This window comes from Hemiscyllium ocellatum, chromosome 23 (genome assembly GCF_020745735.1).
Source record: "Hemiscyllium ocellatum isolate sHemOce1 chromosome 23, sHemOce1.pat.X.cur, whole genome shotgun sequence".
NCBI classification, from domain to species: Eukaryota; Metazoa; Chordata; class Chondrichthyes; order Orectolobiformes; family Hemiscylliidae; genus Hemiscyllium; species Hemiscyllium ocellatum.
In genome coordinates this window covers 52,717,328-52,742,443 of record NC_083423.1, presented here as the reverse complement: position 1 = coordinate 52,742,443, position 25,116 = coordinate 52,717,328, and the positions used below count along the sequence as shown (strand labels likewise).

The 25,116-nt window shown below is 42.2% G+C and overlaps 1 protein-coding gene across 8 annotated transcripts in view; it reads left to right on the top strand.

Annotated features, from left to right (window-relative positions):
• sox5 (SRY-box transcription factor 5) overlaps nucleotides 1–25,116 on the top strand; it is a 383,477-nt gene that overhangs the window by 225,729 nt on the left and 132,632 nt on the right. For 6 of the 8 annotated variants that reach the window (XM_060842999.1, XM_060843001.1, XM_060843000.1 and 3 more), the window contains one exon: nucleotides 12,250–12,379. In XM_060842999.1, the coding sequence (XP_060698982.1) occupies nucleotides 12,250–12,379 (130 nt within the window). The remainder of the gene's footprint in view (nucleotides 1–12,249; nucleotides 12,380–25,116) is intronic. The other 2 variants (XM_060843003.1, XM_060842998.1) reach the window with 1 other exon arrangement.

Genomic DNA, 25,116 nt, shown 5'->3' with positions numbered 1-25,116 from the left:
AAGGTTGATGGGCTTGTACTAGGTTCTATTTTACAAATCCTACATTTTCACGGTCATGTTTTTTAATGGAATAAACAGGATAATCCTGATTGGAAATCAGGGCTGCCCAAATAATGAGGTAATGTAAGTTAACTTGTTATCATTAAGCCTGGGGTCTGTACTTTGAAGTTGCCGTGGAGAAATCTGGTGAAAATCCTTTAACACCTATTTGAAGTCCATCTAAGGAATCTTGTCAGGTTGCCTCCTTTGAAGGTGTGCTGTATGTTCTGCAAAGTTATGTTTTTCACTGTGTCTGAGAAGATTAATTACTATCAGGTCGGGAGGTTGTTAGCACACTGCAGTTTTTTGAAGTTGCAGTAATGAAGAGCTCTTAACATGCAGAAGGCTCCTACAATCGCATCAGACAGGGTGCTGTTCTGTGGAGTTGATAAGTAGGCAGCAAGTGACCAGAGACAACAGCTGAGAGAGTAAAGGAACTCCGGAAGGAGCAACAAAAAGCCCATTCTCATTCAGAATTAACAGCCAGAACATATTCAGCTAACAAGAGATTAGTGCGTTGTGCACTCTAGAGAAAAGTGCATCTGAGAGAGAAAAGGAACAAAGCAGGACTGTTGAAAGAGAGAGAGAAAGAAAGAGAGAGAAAATGTTTTTTTCCCTGACACTGGGCTTTTTTTTGCTTAAAAAAAGAGTTATTTGAAGTCTCTTCTGTTTACCTGACTGAAGAATTTGGTGAACGAACAGATGTGTTCACATTACATGTTAATTACTGGCAGTTGTGTGTTATTCACAGAATGAGCTTTCAAAGGTATGCAAGCTGGTCTTCTTAATGAAAGATACCTGTAATTGGCGCAATTACCAGAACTGTAGATGATTTGTTCTCACAATCATTTATCTTGCTAAACGTAGACATCAGGCAGCCAATTTACCACCTATTTAATAACAAAAAAATCCCCGTTTTAAATTTACAAAGAAATTTCAGTTTATTTCCTTTCGGGAAGCGTTTCGATGTTTGGCAGATGTGAGAGATTTGTCAATTCATCTGAATATGGAAAAACGTATCTTGGCTATGACTGAGATCTTGTGAACCCTGATAAGAACATCTCACACTCATACTCTCAAATGCACACACAAACACACAGACGTGTTGCACGCATACAGACCGATGTGGCCACCATAGGCTCTGTTACCCATGGGGCATGCGGTGGTCATGGAAGAGGTGGATGGGACATTGGGGTGACAGCGCGCTCCTTTCGCCATTTTCTCCTGGCTTCCGCGTTTTCCTGATGGCCAGGCTTGAGTTGCTCAATGCCTTCCAGGAAGCTTCTCCTCCACTTTGGATGGTCTTGGCCCAGTAATTCCCAGGTGGCTGTGGGAGTGCAGCACTTCCCCAGTGAGGCCTTGAGGGAATCCCTGAAGTGTTTCCTCTGTCCACCTGGGGTTTGCCTTTGTTTCAAAGCTGGGAGTAGAGCACCTGCCTGGGGAGTTTCGTGTCAGTCATACGGACCATGTGCCCAGCCTGTCTGAGTGGACCCGCTCCGATATGGCCCTGAGATGGGGACTGTTTACAGCAGACACCTCAACGCGCTGGTGGAGTATGACCAATGCTGCCTGCATTAGATCCACTGGTAAGAAAGTTGCACTAACACCAGCAGTCTTGACTAGGCCAACAATACTCTGTCTCATTCTATCCGTCTGTCTCTCAGTCAGACACACAAACACACACGTTTTTTTGTGTTCGGCTGGAGTTTACAGCTGTTGTTTCCGGGATTAGAAGGGTTTAGCATGGAGTGCAGATGGATCCAGTACTATTGTCCAGAGCATTTCAGGAAAGAGAGTGAATTTAAAGGATAAACAGTGCGAGCTGATTGAAAAATCCTCTTGTTTAGCAAACTCTGTGGATTGACGTTGCCTGCTGTTGGATAAATGAAAACGGGGCTGTCGCTTTTCTTGGCATGTAATAGTTATTGTGGGAGCACAACAGGCTGGGACAAGGCTTGCAGCTGTTCCAGTGTTTTCGACCAAGCCATTAAAGGCTTAAACCAAGCCATTAATATTATTTGCTCTGCAACTACGGCTGGTTTTGCCTCAAAATGCAACAAGCCCCATTCCGACAGAACCAGCAGCCCCTCCCCAAACCACCCTACAGCCCATTTCTGAGGTGGAACTTGGATTGACAAAAATCGAAAAGCTGTGGATCTGTAAAGCAGAGAGAGAGAACAGAAAAAGAGATTGCTGGAAAAGCTCGGCAGGTCTGGCGGCATCTGTGGAGAGAAATCAGAGTTAACGTTTCAGGTTGCGTGAACCTACCTCAGAAAGGTCACTTGTCCCGAAACATTAACTCTGATTTCTCTCCATAGCTGCTGCCAGACCTGCTGAGCTTTTCCAGCAATCTCCTTTTTTTTGGCTTAGATTGACAGCCTGCTCCACAGAATACTTCATACCCATAGCATGGTCAAGTTGTAAACAAGCACACAGGTAGTAGCTTTTCTAATCAGTCTGTGCAATTCTGCATTATACTGTTGAACGTGACTTTACTGTCTGGAAGGATTTATTATTTGCTGTAATTGTTTTTAAAAAAAACAGTGAGGGGAAGTGACTAATTACTTAATTATAAATTACATATCAAAATTGATATGTACTCAGGTGCTACAGAATTAGCAGTGCACTGACAACAATGACGATGGAAGATTGCAGCTTGGACAACAGGACATAATGTTAACCCTTAGGCTCCAACACACAAGATTCAAGTGGACTTTCAGATTTGTACTGGGCTAAAGGTTAAAACAATCATTTTGCTGTAATGTAGATGAGGTGAGACATGCAAACTCAGTAAATGTTCTCCAATGCTTCCAGCGTGGTTTATTACTATGTACCGCAGGTCCTGACCCATTGGCTGTTCACGTGCGGGCAAGTCAGGTGGAGCAAAATGTCAGCCCCAGTTCCAGCCTCAAAGCCCAGACTGTGCTTGCTCTTTAGTGCTGGTCTCGTGATCCCAGTGAGACAAGGTTTGAATTACATTCTGCCCATACCCTTTTTTCGCCTTTTACCACATGGTCTTCCAAAGTTAATAGCGGAGTGTACATGAAGATTGAACTGCATTCCACCAAATGAGATGGAATGTTATAATCCTTTTGAGAATTTTGTCCATGGAGGATTTTGAAATGAAGCAGAATAGTCTTTAATTTTGTTGTTCGACCTTTATGAACTCACCTGTATACTTCTGGCTGGCCTTTCATCTTGCATCTTTCGTTGGCTTAAGATCGTTCAAAACTCTGCATTGTAGTTTCATTCCATCGCCCTGATGCTTACTAACCTGCTTTCAAAATTCATTCAAGGGATGTAGCTGTCACTAGCTGGGCCAGCATTTGTTACCCATCCCAGATTTCCTTTCAGAAGATAGTGGTGAGTCACGTTCTTGAACCACTGCAATCCATCTGGTGTAGAAACACCCAATTTGCCTTTAATGAGGCGATTCCAGGAGTTTGACCCAGCAACACTGACAGAACAGTGGTATAGTTCCAAGTGACTTGAGAGGAACTAGCAGGTGATTCCTCTTTCTGCTGCCCTTGTCCTTCAAACTTGGGGGAGCATGTGGATTTAGAACATGGTACTGAAGGAGACTTGCTGAGTTGCTGCAGTTATGTCTTGCAGATGTATAAACTGAGTTGATGTTGGAGGAAACTAACATTTGTCCTGGTGACAGTGTTGTTGATCAAGCAGGCTGTTATGTCCTGGATGTTGGTCCAGCTCCTTGAGTGTGGTTGGAGCTACACCCAACCAAATAATTGGCCAGTGGTCCACCACATTTCTGACTTGTGCCTAATAGATGGTGGGCAGGGGTCTTATAGGCTTAAACAGAGCTTCAATTTTATAATGCTCTTTCTTGTGTTCAAATCCCTCTGCATCCTTGCCTCTCTGATTTTTTAGGAGAAAGTGAGGTCTGCAGATGCTGGAGATCAGAGCTGAAAATGTGTTGCTGGAAAAGCGCAGCAGGTCAGGCAGCATCCAAGGAACAGGAGATTCGATGTTTCAGGCATAAGCCCTTGCTTATGCCCGAAACGTCGAATCTCCTGTTCCTTGGATGCTGCCTGACCTGCTGCGCTTTTCCAGCAACACATTTTCACCTCTGATTTTGTAACCTTATTCAGCACCACAAACCTTTTGACTTAGCTGTGCTTTTCCAATTTTGGTCTTTAGTGAATCCTCAGTTTCCACCATCAGTGTCTGTACGTCAGCTGCTTTACCCCAACCTCTGTAATTCCCTGCTTAAGCCTCTCTACCCGGAGACCTCCCTCTCCTTTGGATCACCTATCTCTTCAGTCACCAGAGCATCTCCTAATGTCCTAACATCTTCTCATGTCACTCAGTGTCAAACCTTGTATAATAATGCTCGTTTTGAAGTTCTCTGGATTATTTTATAACTCAAATATAATTGTAAGTTGTTTTGTTTTATCAGCTTAGCGCAATGTTGCAAGTAAAGAATTAAAAGGTAGTCAAGATAATGAGCTTGTCTTACTGCTGTTTCCTCAAAGACTTCAAATAATAAGCATGTTGCTAGTTGCCTGCACATTAGTCAAATGCCTTTCACTCAGTGTGTTGAAGAGTTTTTGTTTCTAATTATGATCAGTTGAGATATAAAGCAAAATGTTCAATGCCTAACGGCAGTCACGTTTTTGCATAAACACTCAAGGCAGTAAAGCCTGTAAGAAAAGGCAAGCTTAAAAAGAAATCCAGAATGTTTGTGAATAATAGAAATTTTGGAGCTAGATAGGCGTCCTCACAATTACATGACATTATAACGTGTGGTTCAGCCAGTGAAGTGCTTTAGAAGGATGGTTGCTGTTGTCGTGTATGAAAACTGTAGCCAACATGAGCACAGCAAGCCTCCAGTTAACATGTATGTTGTGTGATTGTGCTCAGATAATCACTTCTTGTGATACTGATTGAGGGCGAGTTATTGGCCAGGACTTTGGTAATCTTCCCCATCTCTTCAAAACAGTGACGTAGGGTCCTTTGTATCCCCCCTCATTTTAACATCTCATCTGAAGAACAGTGCCTCCAACACGGCAGCACTCCCTCAGTACTGCATTGCAGATTTGAACCTGCAACCTTGTGACTTTAGTAATGAGCTGCAACTCTGCTGAAATCAAGCAAGTGGCTCAGGAAGGGTAGCATGGCATGTACTTAATATGTATTGTTGCACTCCTGTGCACTCAAAAAGTTTTTAAAAAAGGAATGATTTAGCAAACACAAGGCATCTCAAAGGGCTTTACAGCCAATGATGCACTCTGGAAGTATAGTCACTGCTATGATATAGAATCTGCTGTCATACATGTACCAGGAGTTGGTTGGACACAGCAAGTAAGATACTCACATCACTTAGTGAAGTGGTACCAGGAAGGTCTCCACCAGTATTTGTATTCATATAGCATATGGGAATCACTGGCAGGGCCAGTATGTGTGGATGCAGATTTGCTCGCTAAGCTGGAAGGTTCATTTTCAGATGTTTCGTCACCCTACTAGGTAACACCTTCAATGGACCTCTGGACAAAGCCAGAGGTTCACTGAAGATGTTACCTGGTATGCTGACGAAACATCTGAAAATAAACCTTCCAGCTCAGCGAGCAAACCTACATCCAGAACCTCAACCTGAGCTACAAATCTTCTCAAAACTCGCTAGGGCCAGTATTCATTATCCGTCTGTAATAGTTTGCTCAGCCCCTGCAGAGGGCAGTTGAGAGTCAACATTACTGCTGGTCCAGAGTCACAAGTAGGCCAGGTGGGATAAGGAGGGCAGATTTCTTTTATAAAGAGAATCCGGTGAATATTTGCATCAATGCAAATTCACATTACTGAGAGTAACTTTAAGTTCCAGATTTAGTCATTGAATTTGTTGTGGTATGCTGAGATTTGAACCCGCGTCCCCAGAGATGAACCTGGGCCATCGGATCACTGTGTTCAGGGGCCGTTGCCACGGTCAGCCCAAATGCTGTGGCAGGTAGCCTAGCCATTGTGTTAGTGAGTGAACAAGAATGGTTTGTCAGTTGTCTGGATATATTCAAGGGGAAAGAACCAGAGAAAATACACAAAAAAAAAGTGACTCCCCCTTTTATCATCATCATCTGTTTTTTAAAAAACTGTCGACTTCATTCAAGATTTAATTGGCCATACCTCACCCAGGCCCTACCCATCCTGCAGGCCACAGCCCACTGAATCCATTTGTTGTGAAGTCATCAATAATCCCTTGTTAATGATCTAATTCCTCAAAGAAAGATGGGAAGGAGCTGATTCCCTACTATCTCACTGCTATGGTGTATGGAAGAGCTGCTGTTTATAATGGAGATGTATTTCGATCACCAATATTAAAATCATCAAGTCTCTCCCCGCCTCTTCTGAAGGCTGTTGGCTAAGCCACCACAATTTTGAGCAAAGTTCACCAGTCCTTAACTTACGCATTTTATTTGCTCCAATCAAATGACCTTGGGTGGTATAATCTGACAAGTTGTCGAGTCAAAAAGCAAATTTTCCTGGTGGGTCTGTTAGCAAATCTTCTCTGAGATGCATTACTCCCTGTTGAGCGTTCAGTCAGGTTCAAGTGCTGACTTGTGTTACATTGTAATCTCTGTATTGACAGGTTATGTTTTCTCTTCATTAGCCCTTAAGGCAGACTAGCACTTGCAAAGAGATGGGAATGTTGAATTCATCTGAGAACTTTCTAGTCATTTTCAATAACATCACTTTTTTTTCTGTAATTTTTTTTCTCTTGGCAGCGCAGTCCCTGGTAGGAACCATCTGTCACTCTGTTTTCAATGCGTTGTTCAGAATCTTCATGCTTGGCAAAGTCACTTTTATCTCCAGAACCTTTAGAAGTTCTGGGGCTTCCTGCCGATCTCGTCTGTGTAAAATATTCTGCACAGCTGTTTGTTTTATTTTGTTTGAGACTATCCGTAATCCAAATATAGTCAGTGTGCCTCTGCTTAAAAGACAACACAGTTGAGCTTTGTGAAAAGGTAATAGAGACTGAAGAATATTTTTCTTCATATGATCCAGCGTCTGATCCTTATCTGATCTGTATTCAGTGGAGCAAGCATAATGTGAACCGCACCCTTCCCCTCAGACATGACAAAACAAAGGCCAGTCAGCCCAAACTGGCCTGTACTGATATTTATTATCTGCACATTATCCTCCTACCTCCTTCATCTCATTGTGTAAACACATCCTTCTGTTCAGTTCTCCCATGCGTCAATCAGCTAGGATCATATTGAAAGATGGACCAGGCTTGAAGGGCCAAATGGCCAATTACTGCTCCTATTTTCTCTGGTTCTTTCCTCTTGAATATATCCAGGAGACTTGCCTCAACTATTTTTTATGACACTAAGTTCAACATCCAAACCATTCTCTAGGCAAAGATGTTTCTTCTGAATTCCTTCTTATTTATCAGGAACTATTTGTTTTTATGGTTTCCTCAAATCCCTGCGGTGCGGAAGCAGGCCATTCAGCTCATCAAGTTACATTGACCCTTCAAAGAACATCCCACCCAGACCCACCCCATGCCTGTAACCCTGCAATTCCCATGGCTAATCCACCGACCTGCACATCCCTGGACACTATGGGCAATTTAGCATAGCCAATCCATCTAACCTACACATCCTTGGACACTATGAGCAATTTAGCACAGCCAATCCATCTAACCTACACGTCACTGGACACTATGGGCAATTTAGCATGGCCATCTATCTAACCTGCACATCTTTGGACTGTGAGAGGAAACCACGCAGACATGGGGAGAGTGTACAAACTCCACACAGTCTCCCAAGGGTGGAATCAAACCTGGGATTTGAGGCCGCAGTGCTAATGACTGAACCACAGTGCTGCCTCTAGATGTTTCCTCAAGTTGAAAGGTTTCATCAATGTAATCAAAGTCTCAATTGAAACCTTTATGAGGCCACTAATTTTGTCATTTATATAAATGATTTGGATGTGAGGATAAGAGGTATAGTTAGTAAGTTTGCAGATGACACCAAAATTGGAAGACTTGTAGTGGACAGCAAAGAAGCTTATCTCAGATTACAATGGGATCTTGATCACTTGGGCCAATAGGCTGAGGAGTGGCAGATGAAGTTTAATTTAGATAAATGCGAGGTGTTGTATTTTGGGAAAGCAAATTTCAGCAGGACTTATACACTCAATGGTAAGGCTCCTAGGAGTGTTGCTGAACAAAGAGACCTTGGATTGCAGGTTCATAGCTCCTTGAAAGTGGAGTTGCAGGTAGATAGGACAGTGAAGAAGGCTTTTGATATGCTTTCCTTTATTGGTCAGAGTATTGAGTACAGGAGTTGAGAGGTCATGTTGCAGCTGTACAGGACATTGGTTAGGCCACTGTTGGAATATTGCGTGCAATTCTGGTCTCTTTCCTATCGGAAGGATGCTGTGACATTTGAAAGGGTTCAGAAAAGATTTATAAGGATGTTGCCAGGGTTGGAGGATTTGAGCTATAGGAAGAGGCTGAACAGGCAGGGGCTGTATTCCCTGGAGCGTCGGAGGTTGAAGGGTGATCTCCTAGAGGTTTATAAAATCATGAGGAGCTTGAATAGGATAAATAGACAGAGTATTTTCCCTGGGGAGGAGATGTCCAGAAACTAGAGGGCATATGTTTAAGGTGAGAGGGGAAAAATATAAGAAATACCTGAGGGGCAACTTTTTCATCTAGAGGGTGGTGCATGTGTGGATTGAGCTGCCAGAGGAAGTGGTGAAGGCTGGTACAATTACAACATTTAAAAGGTATCTGGACAGGTATATGAATTGGAAAGGTTTGGAGGGGTATGGGCCGGGTGCTGGCAGGTGGGAATAGATTGGGTTGGGATATCTGGTTAGCATGGACGAGTTGGACCGAAGGGTCTGTTTCTGTGCTGTATGTCTCTAAACTCTTAAATAAGGTAAAGTTGGTACTATCCTCCTCTCCCACTGGACGGAGGTAGAGGCAACTGGTGGTGGTTTAACCTGAGAGGTAGTATACCTCAGGTGAGGAGAGAGGCTGAGAAGAAGGAACTAATAGCCAGTGTGGGAACCGAACCCCTACATTTTCCTGCATTGCAAACCAGCTGTCCAGCCAACTGAGCTAACCAACCCGTTTAAAACGTGTTGGTGCTGGGGATGAGAAATAGATCTGCTTTTGCAGTGAATGAGCTGGCATAGGTCAGATATTATTGAACAAGGCGACATAACTCCACCCACATAAGCTTAGTAATTGATCTTAACCCAACCTTCAGATAATTGCCTTCTACTCTCCTACACTAACGTGTTATTTACATTCTGAACGTTCCCATCACTATAAATAGTAATTTTTTCAGTGAGAGGGGAGGTAGATAAGGACACATTTATATAACAGTGATACTGTCTGTGGATGGGAGGCTTGACTTCAGTGGAAGCACTGAGGCATTTTTTTCGTGCATTCAAAATATGCATTTAACTACAATTTTATATTATTAGTGAGGAGTGGCAGTGAATGTAGAAAAAAATACTGGCTTCGGTCATGAGAAGGCAACATGAACAAACAATCATTTGAATCATTGAGCTAAGATTTTCTGACAATGGCAAGGGAGGCAGGAGATTTAAGGGCGTCTATGATCCTTACAGGACAAATCTGCCAGACTGTCATCGAAGTCCCTGAGCCTGGCGGTGGGCTAGTTTTCTGTGGGGCCTATGCTGAGTGGCAGTGATAACTTTAGCAGAAGATTTGTAGAAAAATTGTGTGAATGGAAGAAAATTCCCCAGACCATATCAGGGCGACAACTACCCGGAGGCGGGAAAGTGTGTCCTATAGTCCAGGCACAATTAAAACACACAGGCAATTAGCAGTACTTTGGAGTTACAGGATCAAGATTTTACCTTGGCACTGGGTTCAGAATGACTCGTGTTTGTGGGTGGAGTGTTGCTGTTCAGCTTTCTTTTGCCGTCTGGCGTGGATCGGGTTTGTACAGTCAGGGCCCTCTACCTCATTGGTGTGGCCCGACACCATATTATTTGTCACCAATTTGGCAGCCACGCTCTGAAAAGCATTTTAAATTGCCCATGAGGTAAGTGGAAACTTCGACACCCGTTGCTTGAGATTAAAGTAAATTGCCAGGTTAGTTCAGTAAAAGGAAGCAGAAAATGCTGAAAATATTCAGCAGGTCAGGTGATGTATGTGTCAGGAGAGACCGGGTTCAGGTCTTGGGCTCAAGATCGGACAGGGTTGAGTGTCATCAACCTGAAACATTAACTCTAATTCTTCCCCTCAGATTCTGTTGGATCTGCTGCATTATCTCAGCATTTTCTGCTTCCATTTCAGACACCCACCATCCCTTGTGTTTTATTTTAGCTTAGAAATCACTTTGTTTTGTTTGTGAATGTGTGCTATATCTGAACTTTATGAATTTCATTTCCTACCTATAAAATGGAAAGTATTTTACTTCTTACCCAGTATTTTACTTCTTACACTTGAAGTCTCCTGAGTTGGGTTGTAATAATATTAGTGAAATCCACATTTGTTAAAATAATGACTGTTTAAATTCCACATTGCCCTGAACAAAATACATACACATGTTGAGGAATAAACAGAAGTCTTAGGCTTTTGTCAGTCCATTTGACAGTTTCTAGGGTAGGGGAGTCCAAAACTAGAGGGCATGGGTTGAAGGTGAGAGGGGCAAGATTTAAAAGGAATCTAAGGGGCAACTTTTTCATGCCGAGGATGGTGCGTGTATAGAATGAGCTGCTAGAGGAATTGGTGGTGGCTGGTTTGATTACAACATTAAAAGAATCTGGTTGCATATATGAATAGAAATACTGGTAAATGGGACTAGATCAGTTTAGGATATCTGGTTGGCATGGATGAGTTAGACTGAAGGGTCTGTTTCCATGCTATATGACTCTACGACCCTATAATCACACCTTTCACGATCATTCTGAGACTGTTGAACTCCAAAATACCATTTCCAATAGAACCTAATGTATCATGTTAGCCATCACTATCCGTTCCCCATATTGGCTGTGTATCTCAATATTTGTTCCCCATGTTAGCTGTGTGTCTGATTATTCGTTCCCCATGTTAGCCATGTGTCTCAATATTCACTATGTTAGTTGTCTGTCTCAATATGAATTCCCTAAGATGGCTGTGCATCATGATATTCATTCCCCCATGAGTGATATTCTGGAGATGGGATTGTTTTAGCTGTACAGTACACTTGTTTGAGTCAGAAAATTGTGGACTCATTTCTCACTCGGTAGACAGCATCCCAGTGTAATAATGCAGGGATGCTACTCTATGAAAGCTACAGCCTTTTGAATGAAAACTGAAGTCCCATCCACTTTGGTTGCTATCATGGTGAGATTTGGAAGAATTTGGATTCTTGGCAATTTGTATGAGAGGCTGCTTAAGTCCAAATCTTGGTAGGGTTAGCTTTGATTCAATATTCTGTGAATTATGTACACTCTTATACTTAGCACAAGGTCTATATGGTAGCATGTCTCCCCAAAGTCTCTCTGTCATGTGATCTCTTAGGTCACTGCTGACGTAGTTGACTATTGACATATTTGAGTATTAACACTTTACACTACACTGCCCTGTCACATAGAGTTAAAAGATGGAAGTCTTTGAAGAGGGGCAGTGAAATTTTCCCTGAGAATTCTGGACTCATCCAACATTATAAATGATCAGGTAATTATCTCATGGCTGTACGCCATGAGCATATTTGCTTGCAAAGCTTTCTTTGCAATGTGACATCACATTTTGAAAAATACTTAATTAGCTGCAAAGTGCTTTTAATGTGCTGAGGTTGTGAAAGGAGCTACTTAAATCTGTTTCCAAACTATTTATTTCCTTGTTGCTTTACAAAGGGAAGAATTGACACCATTGCAAGAGTCTGGAGTCACATGGGGACCAGGTCAGATCAGGGTGATAAGGTGATGTCCCCAAAGGACATGTGTAATTCTTTTGGGTTTCTGGTATTCACCCCAACAACTTATTGTTAAAGATGTCAAAGTTAGACTCGCACTCAAGATTGCTTAGATTCTTACTGGTCCCAGAACCATGAAACTAGCATTTCAAATACTGGAGACAAATTCATCACATGTATGGCACATGTCGCAATGAATTGTGTGTTGTGAATAGTCCTTGCATTTAACTGCAATTTCACTCCTATTATGAAGGGAAAAAAATCATCTCTTGTGATTGTTTCCATTTTTTTGTTGATGTTCTTTTTTCATGTTCAGCAGGTTCAAGGTCAGTTGCCTCCGTTGATGATTCCAGTGTTCCCTCCAGACCAGCGGACGTTGGCAGCTGCAGCAGCCCAGCAAGGATTCCTCCTGCCTCCTGGATTCTCTTACAAACCCGGAGGATGCAGTAAGTGTTTGGAACGCTCAACAGCAAGCAGTGCAGTCGGGACAAGGTCCTGGAGATTCTCTGGGAATATGCCACATTGTGGTATGTTGTTAGTCTGTCAACAAGACAGGCTGGTTGGTATTCAGAGAAATAAGTCAGGGATGAAGAGGTCATGTAACATAACAGCAATGTTCTGTTGGGGTGTGAAATGAAGCTAACTTACCCTTCAGGCAAGTGGGTTGGAAAACCCATTTTTTATTTGTTGACTCCATACTTGAAAGGCAGAACGTGTGCTTTGCAAAGAGACTCCGATTCCACATATTCTTTTGAATTTTATCTAATTGATAATGTAACTGACAATTATGAGTTTCTACATCATGGTGTTATCAGGGAATCATTAATAATTATTTCAGAACCTATCTCTTAGCAAATTCTGACTGACTCTGAGCCTGATCTACGATTAATAAATTAAGTTCAGGAGACATTTGTTTATTAGTAGTATCAATTCTGTTGATTTTAATTTTAAACCCTATATTTAGGAACTTACTAACCATTGGAAATGGCTGTAAGTTTTCCTGATTTACCTTAAAGCAAATTCTTATAGTTTTGAACACTTCTTTAAAAATCATCCCCATGCCACCCTTTTGAAAATTATTCCTCCTTTACAGCAGAGAAGGCAGATGTCATCCTTTCATTCTAGGATGCTTCTGAAATAGTGAAACATTTTAGGAAGCAAGATCAGGATTCTGTATGATTTTGTACGGCCCAGCCAGATCTGGTGGTGATGGTTAAATCACTTGTCTGTTATATCCCTTCAAATCCGAGTTGCTTAGACCAAAGAGAGTGGAGGACAAGGGATGTATAGAGGAATGGTTAGAGTGAGAGAGAGGGAGAGCGAGAGAGATATGATTCAATTGGGAACTAGTGCTTCAGAGTTGGAGGTGACTTTCTGATCAAATTGATCACTGCAGGAAGATTGTGGTGCACAGAAGGGCCATAGGCTAGAGGGTTGGGATTTTGTGAGTACTGTCCAATTGAGTGCGTGTTTATTTTCTGAAACAGTTACACAAGGAAGTAGAGTTGTTGGAGAATAATGAAAGGAAGTGGTGGCCTTAATTCTGATTGTTATGATTGAAATTATGAGGCCGTATGAGACATTAAGGTCAGGGGAATGAACATGGCTTGGAGAGTTTATGTGGAGGGGCAGATTCAGAAGGCATTGAACTCCAAGGAGAAAGAACGTGATGGACTTGAGATTGAAACTAGCTGGGATGGAAAATACATTCAGTGTAAATGCTGAGGAAGGAAAGCAATGAAATAATTCCTTGGGAAAATGAGCTGGGGGGTTGGGCTGTATTAGAGGTTAAGGACTTTAAATGAGAGGTGAGAAACGTGGAACAAAGTAAGATACTCAAAGCCTAGGAACAAATACTAGAGGAAGAGGCGGGAAGACCAAGATGTGATCTGATGAATCAGCAGGAGGTTCCTTGTCCATATATGGCCTGATGTGCCATGTGACCTCATGGGATTTAGAGTTCATGCTGCAGTCACAACACTCTCAACCCCAGGGATAATGATGGAGGAGCCTCAGCTGTAGGATGTTGGCTGAAAGCTGCAAATCAATGAGTCGATGTCAGCATGTTACTTAACTAGTCAGTAGAGCAACACTCATAATTTGGGTATAATTCCCCTTTTGTTAGGGAAGGGTGCTTTGCAGGATTGAGTGGGTTAGGTATGGTTTGCTTGTTCTTTTGTTATGTGGTTTTATCCCTTCAACCAAGAGATTGACTTTGAAGCAAGTCAAGGAGAAGTTAAGCTCATGAACTACTTTCAATTTAAGGCTCCTTTTTCAACTGCTTATTTCTATTAACAGTAAATACTACAATGCACGGTACTCAGAGATGTACTCATCCTACTCTTACATTATTAAAAGACAGTTCTATGAACTATATCACCTAGTTAGTCAACTCCACATGCTTCTCTGGATGGGTTTCTCACTTCCAGTCTCTCTCTAACTCCACCCACATTGTACTATGTATGTCCAATGAGAAACATCTCCATGACATTGTTACAAGGTTGCTCCAGGGTCCCAAGGTCCTCACAACATCCCTCCCAAACATTTTTCCCTTGCCTTAAAGGTTGATTATCATTTATAAATGTTCTCAAATGAGATACCTTGACTACTTCTTCATACAACATTTACTGAAAGTTATTTTTCTTATATCTTCCACTCCTCCAAAAGGTTTTGACTTAGCTGAGCCCTATCATTAGGTGAATTAGGAATGTTTACAATACTTGAGTAAATGTTGGTGAGCTCTGTTTTTGTCTACTAATTTTCATTTGTTCAGTAGTGCTTGCTGAAGGGTTCTGCATTGATGTAAGCACAGGAATGTATGCGTTATTCTGTCTTCTCCATTGACATGACCTGTATCAGATAGTGGTCTTACTTCTCTAATAAAAGAGTGACATCGTTCAAAATCTTAATAATTGTTAGACAAGTTGCATATGTATCAACTGAGTGTGAAAGCTTAGATTTTCAGGTGGGAAGTCATTATTGGTGAATTTTGTTGCATTGGCTGATTGATGATGGTCACTTGAAGTCCTTTTTTTACTTTAAATGTAGATTATTGATCTCTTTGTGTGACAGTAAATTTAATGCCTTGTTTGTTGTCTTAGTTGTTGAAAGCTGTTGAATGTTTGCTGTTGTAGAACTGCAGCTGGAACCTGTCAGTCTCTGCTATTTTTTCAGTGGAAGGTTGGATTTTCCTTTACCAATATGGCGTCTTCATCGAGATGAATGAAGATATTTTCAAGGATAACTGGAAAATTTCTAAAAGATCTCAATGTGGAAACTTCTTCAAAATGGTCTCTGTGAATTGAATTCGGTTGTTTTTTTGACTTTCAAAATGGCTACTGTGATGTCTGTTCTTTGCATCTGCAGGACTGTTCCACTGAATTCGATATCATTTGATCTGATTTGTTTTCATTTTATTTATCTCAACTTTTTTTTAATGATTAAAACTAATTAAAACTTCTTATTTGCCAAATAAAACCTGCATTTCACACCTGAGCCATCAACATAATAAAAAAAAGTCAAACTTCACCATCAAGGCTTCAAAACTTCAGATTCCAAGAAATAGTATATATCTACAAAATTTTTAATCAATTTACTTTACGCTGGCTTCTGGATTTTTGTTTAACTTGCTCATTGTAGACTTTGTCATTGGATGAATAATCTAGAACTACAAGATCACTGTTAGAAGTCTTAACTTAATTAGCTTCCTTTTGTAGATCCCTGATGCACATTTATCCCCTTGTCTCCTGATGGGCTTTCATTCGTCTCACTGTTATATTTTGCCCTTCAAAGCTTGTTTGTCCTGCTACTGGCTGTAAAATTTACAACTGTGGCTTTTTTGTAGGAGTTTTCTGTTCAGAAATTTTTCCTTCATTGCAGCTGTGGCCCAGTGATGTTATCAAGGGACTGTTAATGTACAGACCCAGGTAATTTCCCAGGGACTGGGAGATGGCTAAATTTGTCTTCAGTAAATATCTTGGATTAAAATGCTAATTATGTCAATTGTTGGGAAAAGCCCATCTCATTCACTAATGCCCTTCAGGGGAGGAAACTGTCTTCCTTACTTGGCCTGGCCGACATGTGATTCCAGACCCATAGTAATGCAGTTGACACTTAACTACCCTCGAGACAATAAATGCTGGTCTAGCCAGCAATATCCTCATCCCATGAATGAATTTAAAAAAGGCTATTCAGCATTATGCCTCTTCTGACGGGTGTTTCAGAGATCTTGTGAAAAAGCATTCTTTTAAAAATATTCTTTTCAAATGATTTTGGGTCTGCTTATTGATCTTCACTGCTGCAACTATTTTCTGGGCAATGAATCTCATTGCTGCCACCATTTTTTTTAATGGCATTATGGGACAAGCTTGGGTTTAAGATAGACTGCCCAAGGAGAAGACAAGGCTTGGGTTTCTTTATAACCCTGTTTATTATACATTAAGGCGAAATGCTACAATACATGGTATTCAGAGATATGCTGAACCCCAATCATACTGTTACATTAGCAAAAGGACTGTTGTGTAATGCTTGTTATTTTACTCCACATGCTTATCTTCCTGCCAGTCTCTCTCCCATGGTAACTCTACCCAGACCCTGCTGTTTATGTTCAGTAATGACCAGCTTCATGACATCATTGCAAACTTGCTCTAATGTCCTAAAGCCCTTACATAACTTTTCTGTCTGGTGCCAAGATTGATACTGAGTGGCCTGTCCAATTTTATTCATATTAGACCTTATTATAGTGAAATATCTGAGATGCCTTCTGTGTCTTTTGAGAAGATATTGCAGTTAGTCTTGAGTCATGACCAATTAAGTACGTTAAATTTTCTTCCCTAAAGAGCAGGAGTAGAGTGCCCAGAGCTGCAGATAAGTTCCAACTCAAGTCCAACTGGTTTAGTGTTACCTTATTGGCTGCAGCACTTTTTTAAAATTAAATTTAATGTCCAAAAGTATGTGAATGTGACATCTCACTGTTAAGGATTTGCCATTCTTTAACCCCTTAAGTCTGTTCAATCAGCATTAGTAAATATGTGTATTTGGTAATTGTAACACACGGCAATGTTAGGATGCAGAGTCTTGAGCTGACAGTATTGAAATGTTATTTTTATGTATCATCTGTGGATGTACTTGCATCCCATTGAACACATGTAGCAACAAACTCTTTACAGGATCAACATGGTTGAGTATTTAAAGTGAAAATCTTTTCTTCCCATCCTTTCATTTGCTAACAAAAAAAGCTTTGTTTAATTTCTATTTATTTTGACTTCCCATTTTCTCCCTTCTCCTGCTGCTTTTCCTGGTTCCTCAGCTCTGACGGTAGCTTGAGAGCGATCTCCTGCTGTCCTTCTCTGCTGCTTGCTGTTCGCAGGAGGGTGAGAGTGACTGGGAATATCTCCCCGATGCGTGTGTCCTGAATCACTTTGAAGCAGGAGGTTGTTTTCATTTGATACCTCCAGCCAGTCACTCAGTGGCAGAATGGTGATCTTTACATCTGGACTCGTTCGTGGTCTAAGCTAATGACCTAGAAATATGACACAGCAGCCACAGAATTTAAGTTCACTTAAACAAATGAACTCCTGCACACTCACAAAAAAATTGTGCTTGAAATAGACCAGTCAAATTCCCTCAATGTTCAAGTTAAGAAATTTGCCAATTGTCCTGTTTTGCCTTATTCTTTCACAGAAGGTGGGCTTCTCTGACTGGGACAGCATTTATTGCCCATCCCTAATTGCCCAGAGGGCAGTTAAGACTCAACCACATTGCTGTGGGTCTGTAGTCTCATGCAGTTTCCTTCCCTAAAGGACATTAGTGAACCAGATAAGTTCCCCTCCCCCAACAATGATTTCATGGTCACAATGAGACTCTTAATTCTACATTGTTATTGAATTCAGACTTCACTGTCATGTTCCATGGTTGGATTTGGGCCTGGTTTCTGGATTGATAGTCTTGCGACAATACCACAAAGCCATCACCTTCCAGTCTACTACTACTGTCTACCACAAAACTACCTTCACTGGTCTTTATACACATTGGAATTCCTATAGTTCCACAAAATACAAGGTCTGACTTACCAGCAGCCTGGTAAATAAATCCTAACTCTCCGGAGTTGAAAAGTGTGGCGCTGGAAAAGCACAGCATCTGAGGACCAGGAGAGTCGACGTTTTGGGCATAAGCCTTTCATCAATCCTGACGGAACGTCAACTCTCCTGCTCCTCGGATGCTGCCTGAGCTGCTGTGCTTTTCCAGCACCACACTTTCCGACTCTGATCTCTAGCATCTGCAGGCCTCACTCTTCTCCTAACTCTCCTGAGCCATTTTTAGAAATGTTTAAAATTCACTCACAGGATACAGCTGTCTCTGGCTAGGCCAGTATTAATTACCCATCCCTAGTTGCCCAGCAGGCAGTTAAGAGTCAACCACATTGCTGTGGGTCTGGAGTCATATGTAAACCAGACCAGGTAAAGATGGCAGTTTCCTTCCCTAAAGAACATTAGTGAACCAAATGGATTTTTCCAACAATCACAATGGATTCACAGTCATCATCAGACTCTAAATTCCATATTTTTATTGAATTCAAATTCCACCATCTGCAGTGGCAGGATTTGAACCCTGGCCCCCAGAATATTACCAGGGGCTCTGGATTAATAGTCCAGTGATAGTACCACAAAGCCGTCACTTCCCCTATTTGTATACCTTGCAAGCTTGATGAAGCTGGAATAGGCACTTCGCAGCCATCCTGCAAGATGATGGCTACCCTGATTTGGATTATTTCTCGCTGTCTGCTAAACAAACTCAGAAGAGGCCACAAGTGTGGTTACTCAATGTCCTGAAAAGTGCCCAGTGTACCACAGAGTATCGTGGAAAGGTAAGGTTCAAAGTTTGAGCAAAACGTCACAGATACACTCCCATAGATGGGTTAACTCCAGGAAAGTAGGCAGGTAGGAAGGAGTCTTCTGTGGCTGTCCCCATTTCAAACAAGTTTGCTGTTTTGGAAAATGTAGGGGGTGATGGATTCTCAGGGGAGTGTAGCACAAGCAGCCAATTTTCTGGTATTGAGACAGGCTCTAATGCAGTGAAGGGTATGTCAGGTTAAGCAATCAATTATGTTAGGGGACTCTCTAGTCAGAGGCACAGACAGACATTTCTGTGGTCAGCAGCAAAAAAATCAGAATGGTGTGTTGCCTCCCTCGTGCCAGGATCAGGGATGTCTCGGAGAGAGTGCAGAATGGTCTCAAGGGGGAGAGGCCCCAGCAGGAGGTCATTGTACACATTGGAGCCAATGACATAGGAAGGGAAAAGGATGAAATCCTGAAGGGAGAATATAGAGAGTTAGGCAGGAATTTAAAAGGGAGGACCTCGAATAGTAATATCTGGATTACTCCTGATGTTACGAGCTAGTGAGAGCAGGAAAAGGAGGATAGAGCAGATGAATGCATGACTGAGGAACTGGTATATGGGAGAAGGATTCACAGTTTTGGTTCACTGGAATCTCTTCTGGGGTAGAAGTGGCCTGTACAAGACGGATTGCACCTGAATTGGAAGGGGTCAAATATACTGGCAAGGAGATTTGCTGGAGCTGCTCAGAAGGATTTAAACTAGTAAGGTGGGGGGGAGGTGGGACCCAGAGAAATAGTGAGGAAAGGAATCAATCTGAGACTGGTACAGTTGAGAAAAGGAACGAGTCAAACAGTCAGGGCAGGCAGGAACAAAGCAGAGAATAAAGTAGCACTGATAAATTGAACTGCTCTTATTTCAATGCAAGCAACCTAACAGGGAAGGCAGATGAACTCAGGGGCATGGTGAGGAACATGGGACTGGGATATCATAGCAATTATAGAAACATGGCTCAGGAATGGGCAGGACTGGCAGCTTAGTGTTCCAGGATACAAATGCTACAGGAAGGATAAAGGTAGGCAAGAGAGGAGGGGGAGTGGCATTTTTGATAAGGGATAGCATTAGACCTGTGCTGAGGGAGAATATTCTTGGGAATACATCCAGGGAAGTTATTTGGGTGGAACTGAGAAGTAATAAAGGGATGGTCACTTTAGTGGGATTGTATTTTAGACCCCCTAACAGTCAGAGGGAAATTGAGAAACAAATTTGTGAGGAGATCTCAGTTATTTGTAAGAATAATGGAGCGCTTATGGTCGGGGATTTTAACTTTCCAAACATAGACTGGGAGTGCTATAGTGTTGAGGGTTGAGATTGAGAGGAATTTGTTAAGTATGTACAAGAAAATTTTCTGATTCAGTATGTGGATGTACCTATGAGAGAAGGTGCAAAACTTGACTAACTCTTGGGAAATAAGACAGGGCAGGAGACTGAGGTGTCAGTGGGGGAGCACTTTGGGGCCAGCAATCATAATTCTATTAATTTTAAAATAGTGATGGAAGAGGGTATACCAGAGCTAAAAGTTGAAGTTCTAAATTGGAGAAAGGCTAATTTTGATGGCATTCGGTAAGAATGGGCGGCACAGTGGCTGAGTCCTAGCACTGCTGTCTCACAGCACCAGTGTCCCAGGTTCGATTCCAGCCTCGGGCGACTGTGTGAAATTTGCACATTCTCCCTGTATCTGCTTGGGTTTCTTCCGGGTACTCCAGTTTCCTCTCTCAATCCAAAAATGTGCAGATCAGGTGAATTGGCCGTGCTAAATTGCCCATGGGTTAGGTGCGTTAGTCAGAGGGGAATGGGTCTGGGTGGGTTACTCTTCAGAGGGTCAGTGTGGACTTGTTGGGCCAAAGCGCCTGTTTCCACACTGTAGGTAATCTAAATCTAAATCTAAACTTTCAAAAGCTGATTGGGGGCAGATGTTCGCAGGTAAAGGGACGGCTGGAAAATGGGAAGCCTTCAGAAATGAGATAACGAGAATCCAGAGAAAGTATATTCCTGTCAGCGTGAAAGGAAAGGCTGGTAGGTTTAGGGAATGCTGGATGACTAAAGAAATTGAGGGTTTGGTTAAGAAAAAGATGGAAGTGAATGTCAGGTATGAACAGGATAGATTGAATGAATCCTTAGACGAGTATAAAGGCAGTAGGAGTATACGTAAGAGGGAACTCGGGAGGGCAAAAAGGGGACATGAGATAGCTTTGGCAAATAGAGCTAAGGAGAATCCAAAGTACATTACAAGTACATTAAGGACAAAAGAGTAACTAGGGAGAGAATAGGGCCCCTCAAAGATCAGCAAGGCAGCCTTTGTGTGGAACTGCAGGAGATGAGGGAGGTACTAACCTATTATTTTGCTCACTGTTTACTGTGAAAAGGACATGGAAGATATAGAATGTAGAGAAACAGATGGTGACATTTTGAAAAAATGTCCATATTACATAGAAGGAAGTGCTGGATGTCTTGAAATGCATTAAAGTGGATAAATCCCCAGGACCTGATCAGGTGAACCTTTGAACTCTGTGGGAAGCTAGGACAGTGATCGCTGGGCCTCTTGCTGAGATATTTGTATCACCGATAGTCACAGGTGCTGGAAAACTGGAGGTTGGCTAACATAGTGCCACTGTTTAAGTAAGTTTAAGCCAGGGAACTATAGGCCAGTGAGCCTGACGTCAGTGGTAGGCAAGTTGTTGGAGGGAATCCTGAGGGACAGGATATACATGTATTTGGAAATGCAAGGACTGATAAGGGATAGTCAACATGGCTTTGTGCTTGGGAAATCGTGTCTCTCAAACTTGAGTTTTTTGAAGAAATAACAAAAAGGATTGATGGCAGAGTAGTAGACATGATCTATATGGACTTTAGTAAGGCGTTTGACAAGGTTCCCCATGGGAGACTGATTAGCAAGGTTAGATCTCATGGAATACAGGGAGAACTAGCCATTTGGATACAGAACTGGCTCAAAGGTAGAAGACAGAGGGTGGTGGTGGAGGGTTGTTTTTCAGACTGGAGGCCGTGACCAGTGGAGTGCCACAAGGATTGGTGCTGGGGTCACTGCTTTTCGTCATTGATATAACTGACTTGGATGTGAGCATAAGAGGTATAGTTAGCAAGTTTGCGGATGACATCAAAATTGGAGGTGTAGTGGATAGAAAAGAAGATTACATCGGATTACAACAGGATCTTGACCAGATGGGCCAATGGACTGATGAATGGCAGATGGAGTTTAATTTAGATAAATGCAAGGTGCTGCATTTTGGGAAAGCAAATCTTAGCAGGACTTATACACTTAATGGTAAAGTCCTAGGGAGTGTTGCTGAACAAAGAGACCTTGGAGTGCAGGTTCATAGCTCCTTGAAAGTGGAATCGCATGTAGATGGGATAATGAAGAAGGCATTTGGTATGCATCCCTTTCTTGGTCAGAGTAATGTGTACAGGAGTTGCGAGGTCATGTTGTGGCTGTACAGGACATTGGTTAGGCCGCTTTTGGAATATTGCATGCAATTCTGGTCTGCTTTCTATCAGAAGGATGCTGTGAAACTTGAAAGGGTTCAGAAAGGATTTGCAAGGGTGTTGCCAGGGTTGGAGGATTTGAGCTATAGGGAGAGTTTGAATAGGCTGGGGCTGTTTTCCCTGGAGCATCAGAGGCTGAGGGGTGACCTTATTGAGGTTTATAAAATCATGAGGGGCATGGATAGGGTAAATAGACAAGGTTTTTTTTCCCTGGGGTGGGGAAGTCCTGAACTAGAGGGCATAGGTTTAGGGTGAGAGGGGAAAGATATAAAAGAGACCTGCGGGCAACTTTTTCAAGCAGAGAGTGGTATGTGTATGGAATGAGCTGTCAGGAGAAGTGGTGGAGGCTGGTACAATTGCAATATTTAAGAGGCATTTGGATGGGCATAAGAATGGGGAGGGTTTGGAGGGATATGGGCCAAGTGCTGGCAGGTGGGACTAGATTGGGTGAGGATATCTGGTCGGCATGGATGGGTTGAACCGAAGGGTCTGTTTCTGTGCTGTACATCTCTATGACTCTATAACTGGTGAAGCTAACCATTTCATGCAGTGGTGACACAGGTGGTGCATGCCATGAACAGTCCTGCCTGAAAGGCGCTGTGCTGATCTCATAAGTGAGTAATGTGTTATCTGAGTTTCAGTGCTGGTATGATGCTTGGTATGTAAGCTGTTTGTCCCAAAGACTTCCACATCATATCAATCAGCATATCTTTCCACTGTTCACAAGAAATAAGGCTCTGAACTTACCCAATCAGCATTTGTTAGGAGGTGCAAAGTACAATTGGACAACATTTGCTAAATAATCCTTTGTTTGTGAAGAATTACTCAACCAATTTAGGACTGTCAAGTAATCTTACAGTGTGGTACACTTGTGTGCACTGAAAGCTACATATATTAATGCATGAAGAGCTGTGCCTTGCAGAGAGAAAGAACTGTACATATAATGCAGATGTTCCCATTCAACAAAATAAGTGACAACCGTTCATAGATTCATTCCTCAGGGCAATCCCTGACCAATCAAGAGTTAACCCACTTGTTTAAATATTTAAACAAAGCATGACAGTTAACTGTCAATCATCATCAAATGGTGCATTTTTTCATGGCAATATTTTTACTGATGAGTCCAGCTGCCAACCGATCAGCACTCTCTTCTATGCAACATAAGTGTTGGTTTTCTTCATGAATTGGTATTCTTGTGAATTGTCCTGATGAGTGCAAGATAAACAACTGTGTCAAAATGTGTTCTTTTCCAGTAAAACCCAAATTCTGTGCTACCAAACAACTCTCTAACTAGATGTGAGAGAATAAAGAGTCAGAGTTGGACTACTGAGGCTGATGGCTTGTGTTGGAAAAGTCTCAGACTCACCACAGCACAAATGACTGCAGTATGTGTAACCCTTGCTCAGGGGCATGTGGATGCAGGATGGAGTTGATGCCCTTTGACCTGGAAGAACAGCTTTGGTCGCCATAGGGTTATGCCCCTGTTTTCTTGGACTTCAGGCTCCTTTACCTTTGTAGCATTTAGAGTCATGAAGCCATGGAGTCCTACAGCATGGAGATCGGCCCTTTGACCCAAACTGGTCCATGCTGACCCAACTTTTCATCCAAGCTAACCCCATATTTCTGCACTTGGCCCCTTCTAATCCTTTCCTGTCCATGTTTTTATCCAAATGCCTTTTAAATGTTGTTAATGTACCAGCCTCAACCACTTCCATATGCCCACCACCTTTTGTGCAAAAAAAATTCTCCTGGATCCTTAAGAAGAAAGTGAGGACTGCAGATGTTGGAGATCAGAGCTGAAAATGTGTTGCTGGAAAAGCGCAGCAGGTCAGGCAGCATCCAAGGAGCAGGAGAATCGACGTTTCAGGCATGAGCCCTTCTTCAGGACTTTCTCCTCGAAGACTTTAACCTACTGCGAATCCTGTTGCAAGGATGCCTTCCTTGAAGAAGCTCTCTTCCTCCCTCCTGGATCCTTAGTCAGTCATCCACGATCCATCCTGAGTAGGCCAAAAGGAGGACTTATGTGGAAATGAAAAAAGGATTAACTTACATTCCAATGCATTTTCTACCTCGTTAAAAATTACACAACACCAGGTTATAGTCCAACAGGTTTAATGGGAAGCACAAGCTTTCGGAGCATCGCTCCTTCATCAGGCGGTTGTGGAGGACACAAGTGTAAGACACAGAATTTATAGCAAAAGTTTACAGTGTGATGTAACTGAAATTATACCTTTAAAAATACCTTGATTGTCTGTTGAGCCTTTCATCTGTTAGAATACCACAATAGTTTCACTTCATGTGTAAATCACCAAAGTATTTTTAAAAAGTTACATTCTCAGGTTAACTGTAACAATTGGTGTTAGCTAGACAATATGTTGAAGGTGTTAGCCCCCTGTGTTCTCTGTCTGTGCCATAATGTTTAGACTGATTCTAATCTAAAAAGTGAGATAACAGAGTCTTACATGAATGCATGCAGTTTTTGAGCAAAGTACAATGTAACTCTGCAAGTACAAATTCACCCCACAAACATATGTGTGCATGTGGGTCTTTGTGTGTGTATGTGTGTCTGGGTTGGAGGGTTGTGAGTGTGAGAGAGAGTGTATATGTGTGTGTATATGAGTGTAGAGTGTCTTAAGTCTTGTGATGGGTCCGTGTGTGAGCGTGGGAGTGTGTGTGTCTGTAGGAGTGCGTGTGTGTGTGTCTGGGGTGGGGGGTTGTGAGTGTTTGTGAGAGAGTGTATATGTGTGTGTGTGTGTGTGAGTATAGAGTAGTATAGGTCTGTGAGAGG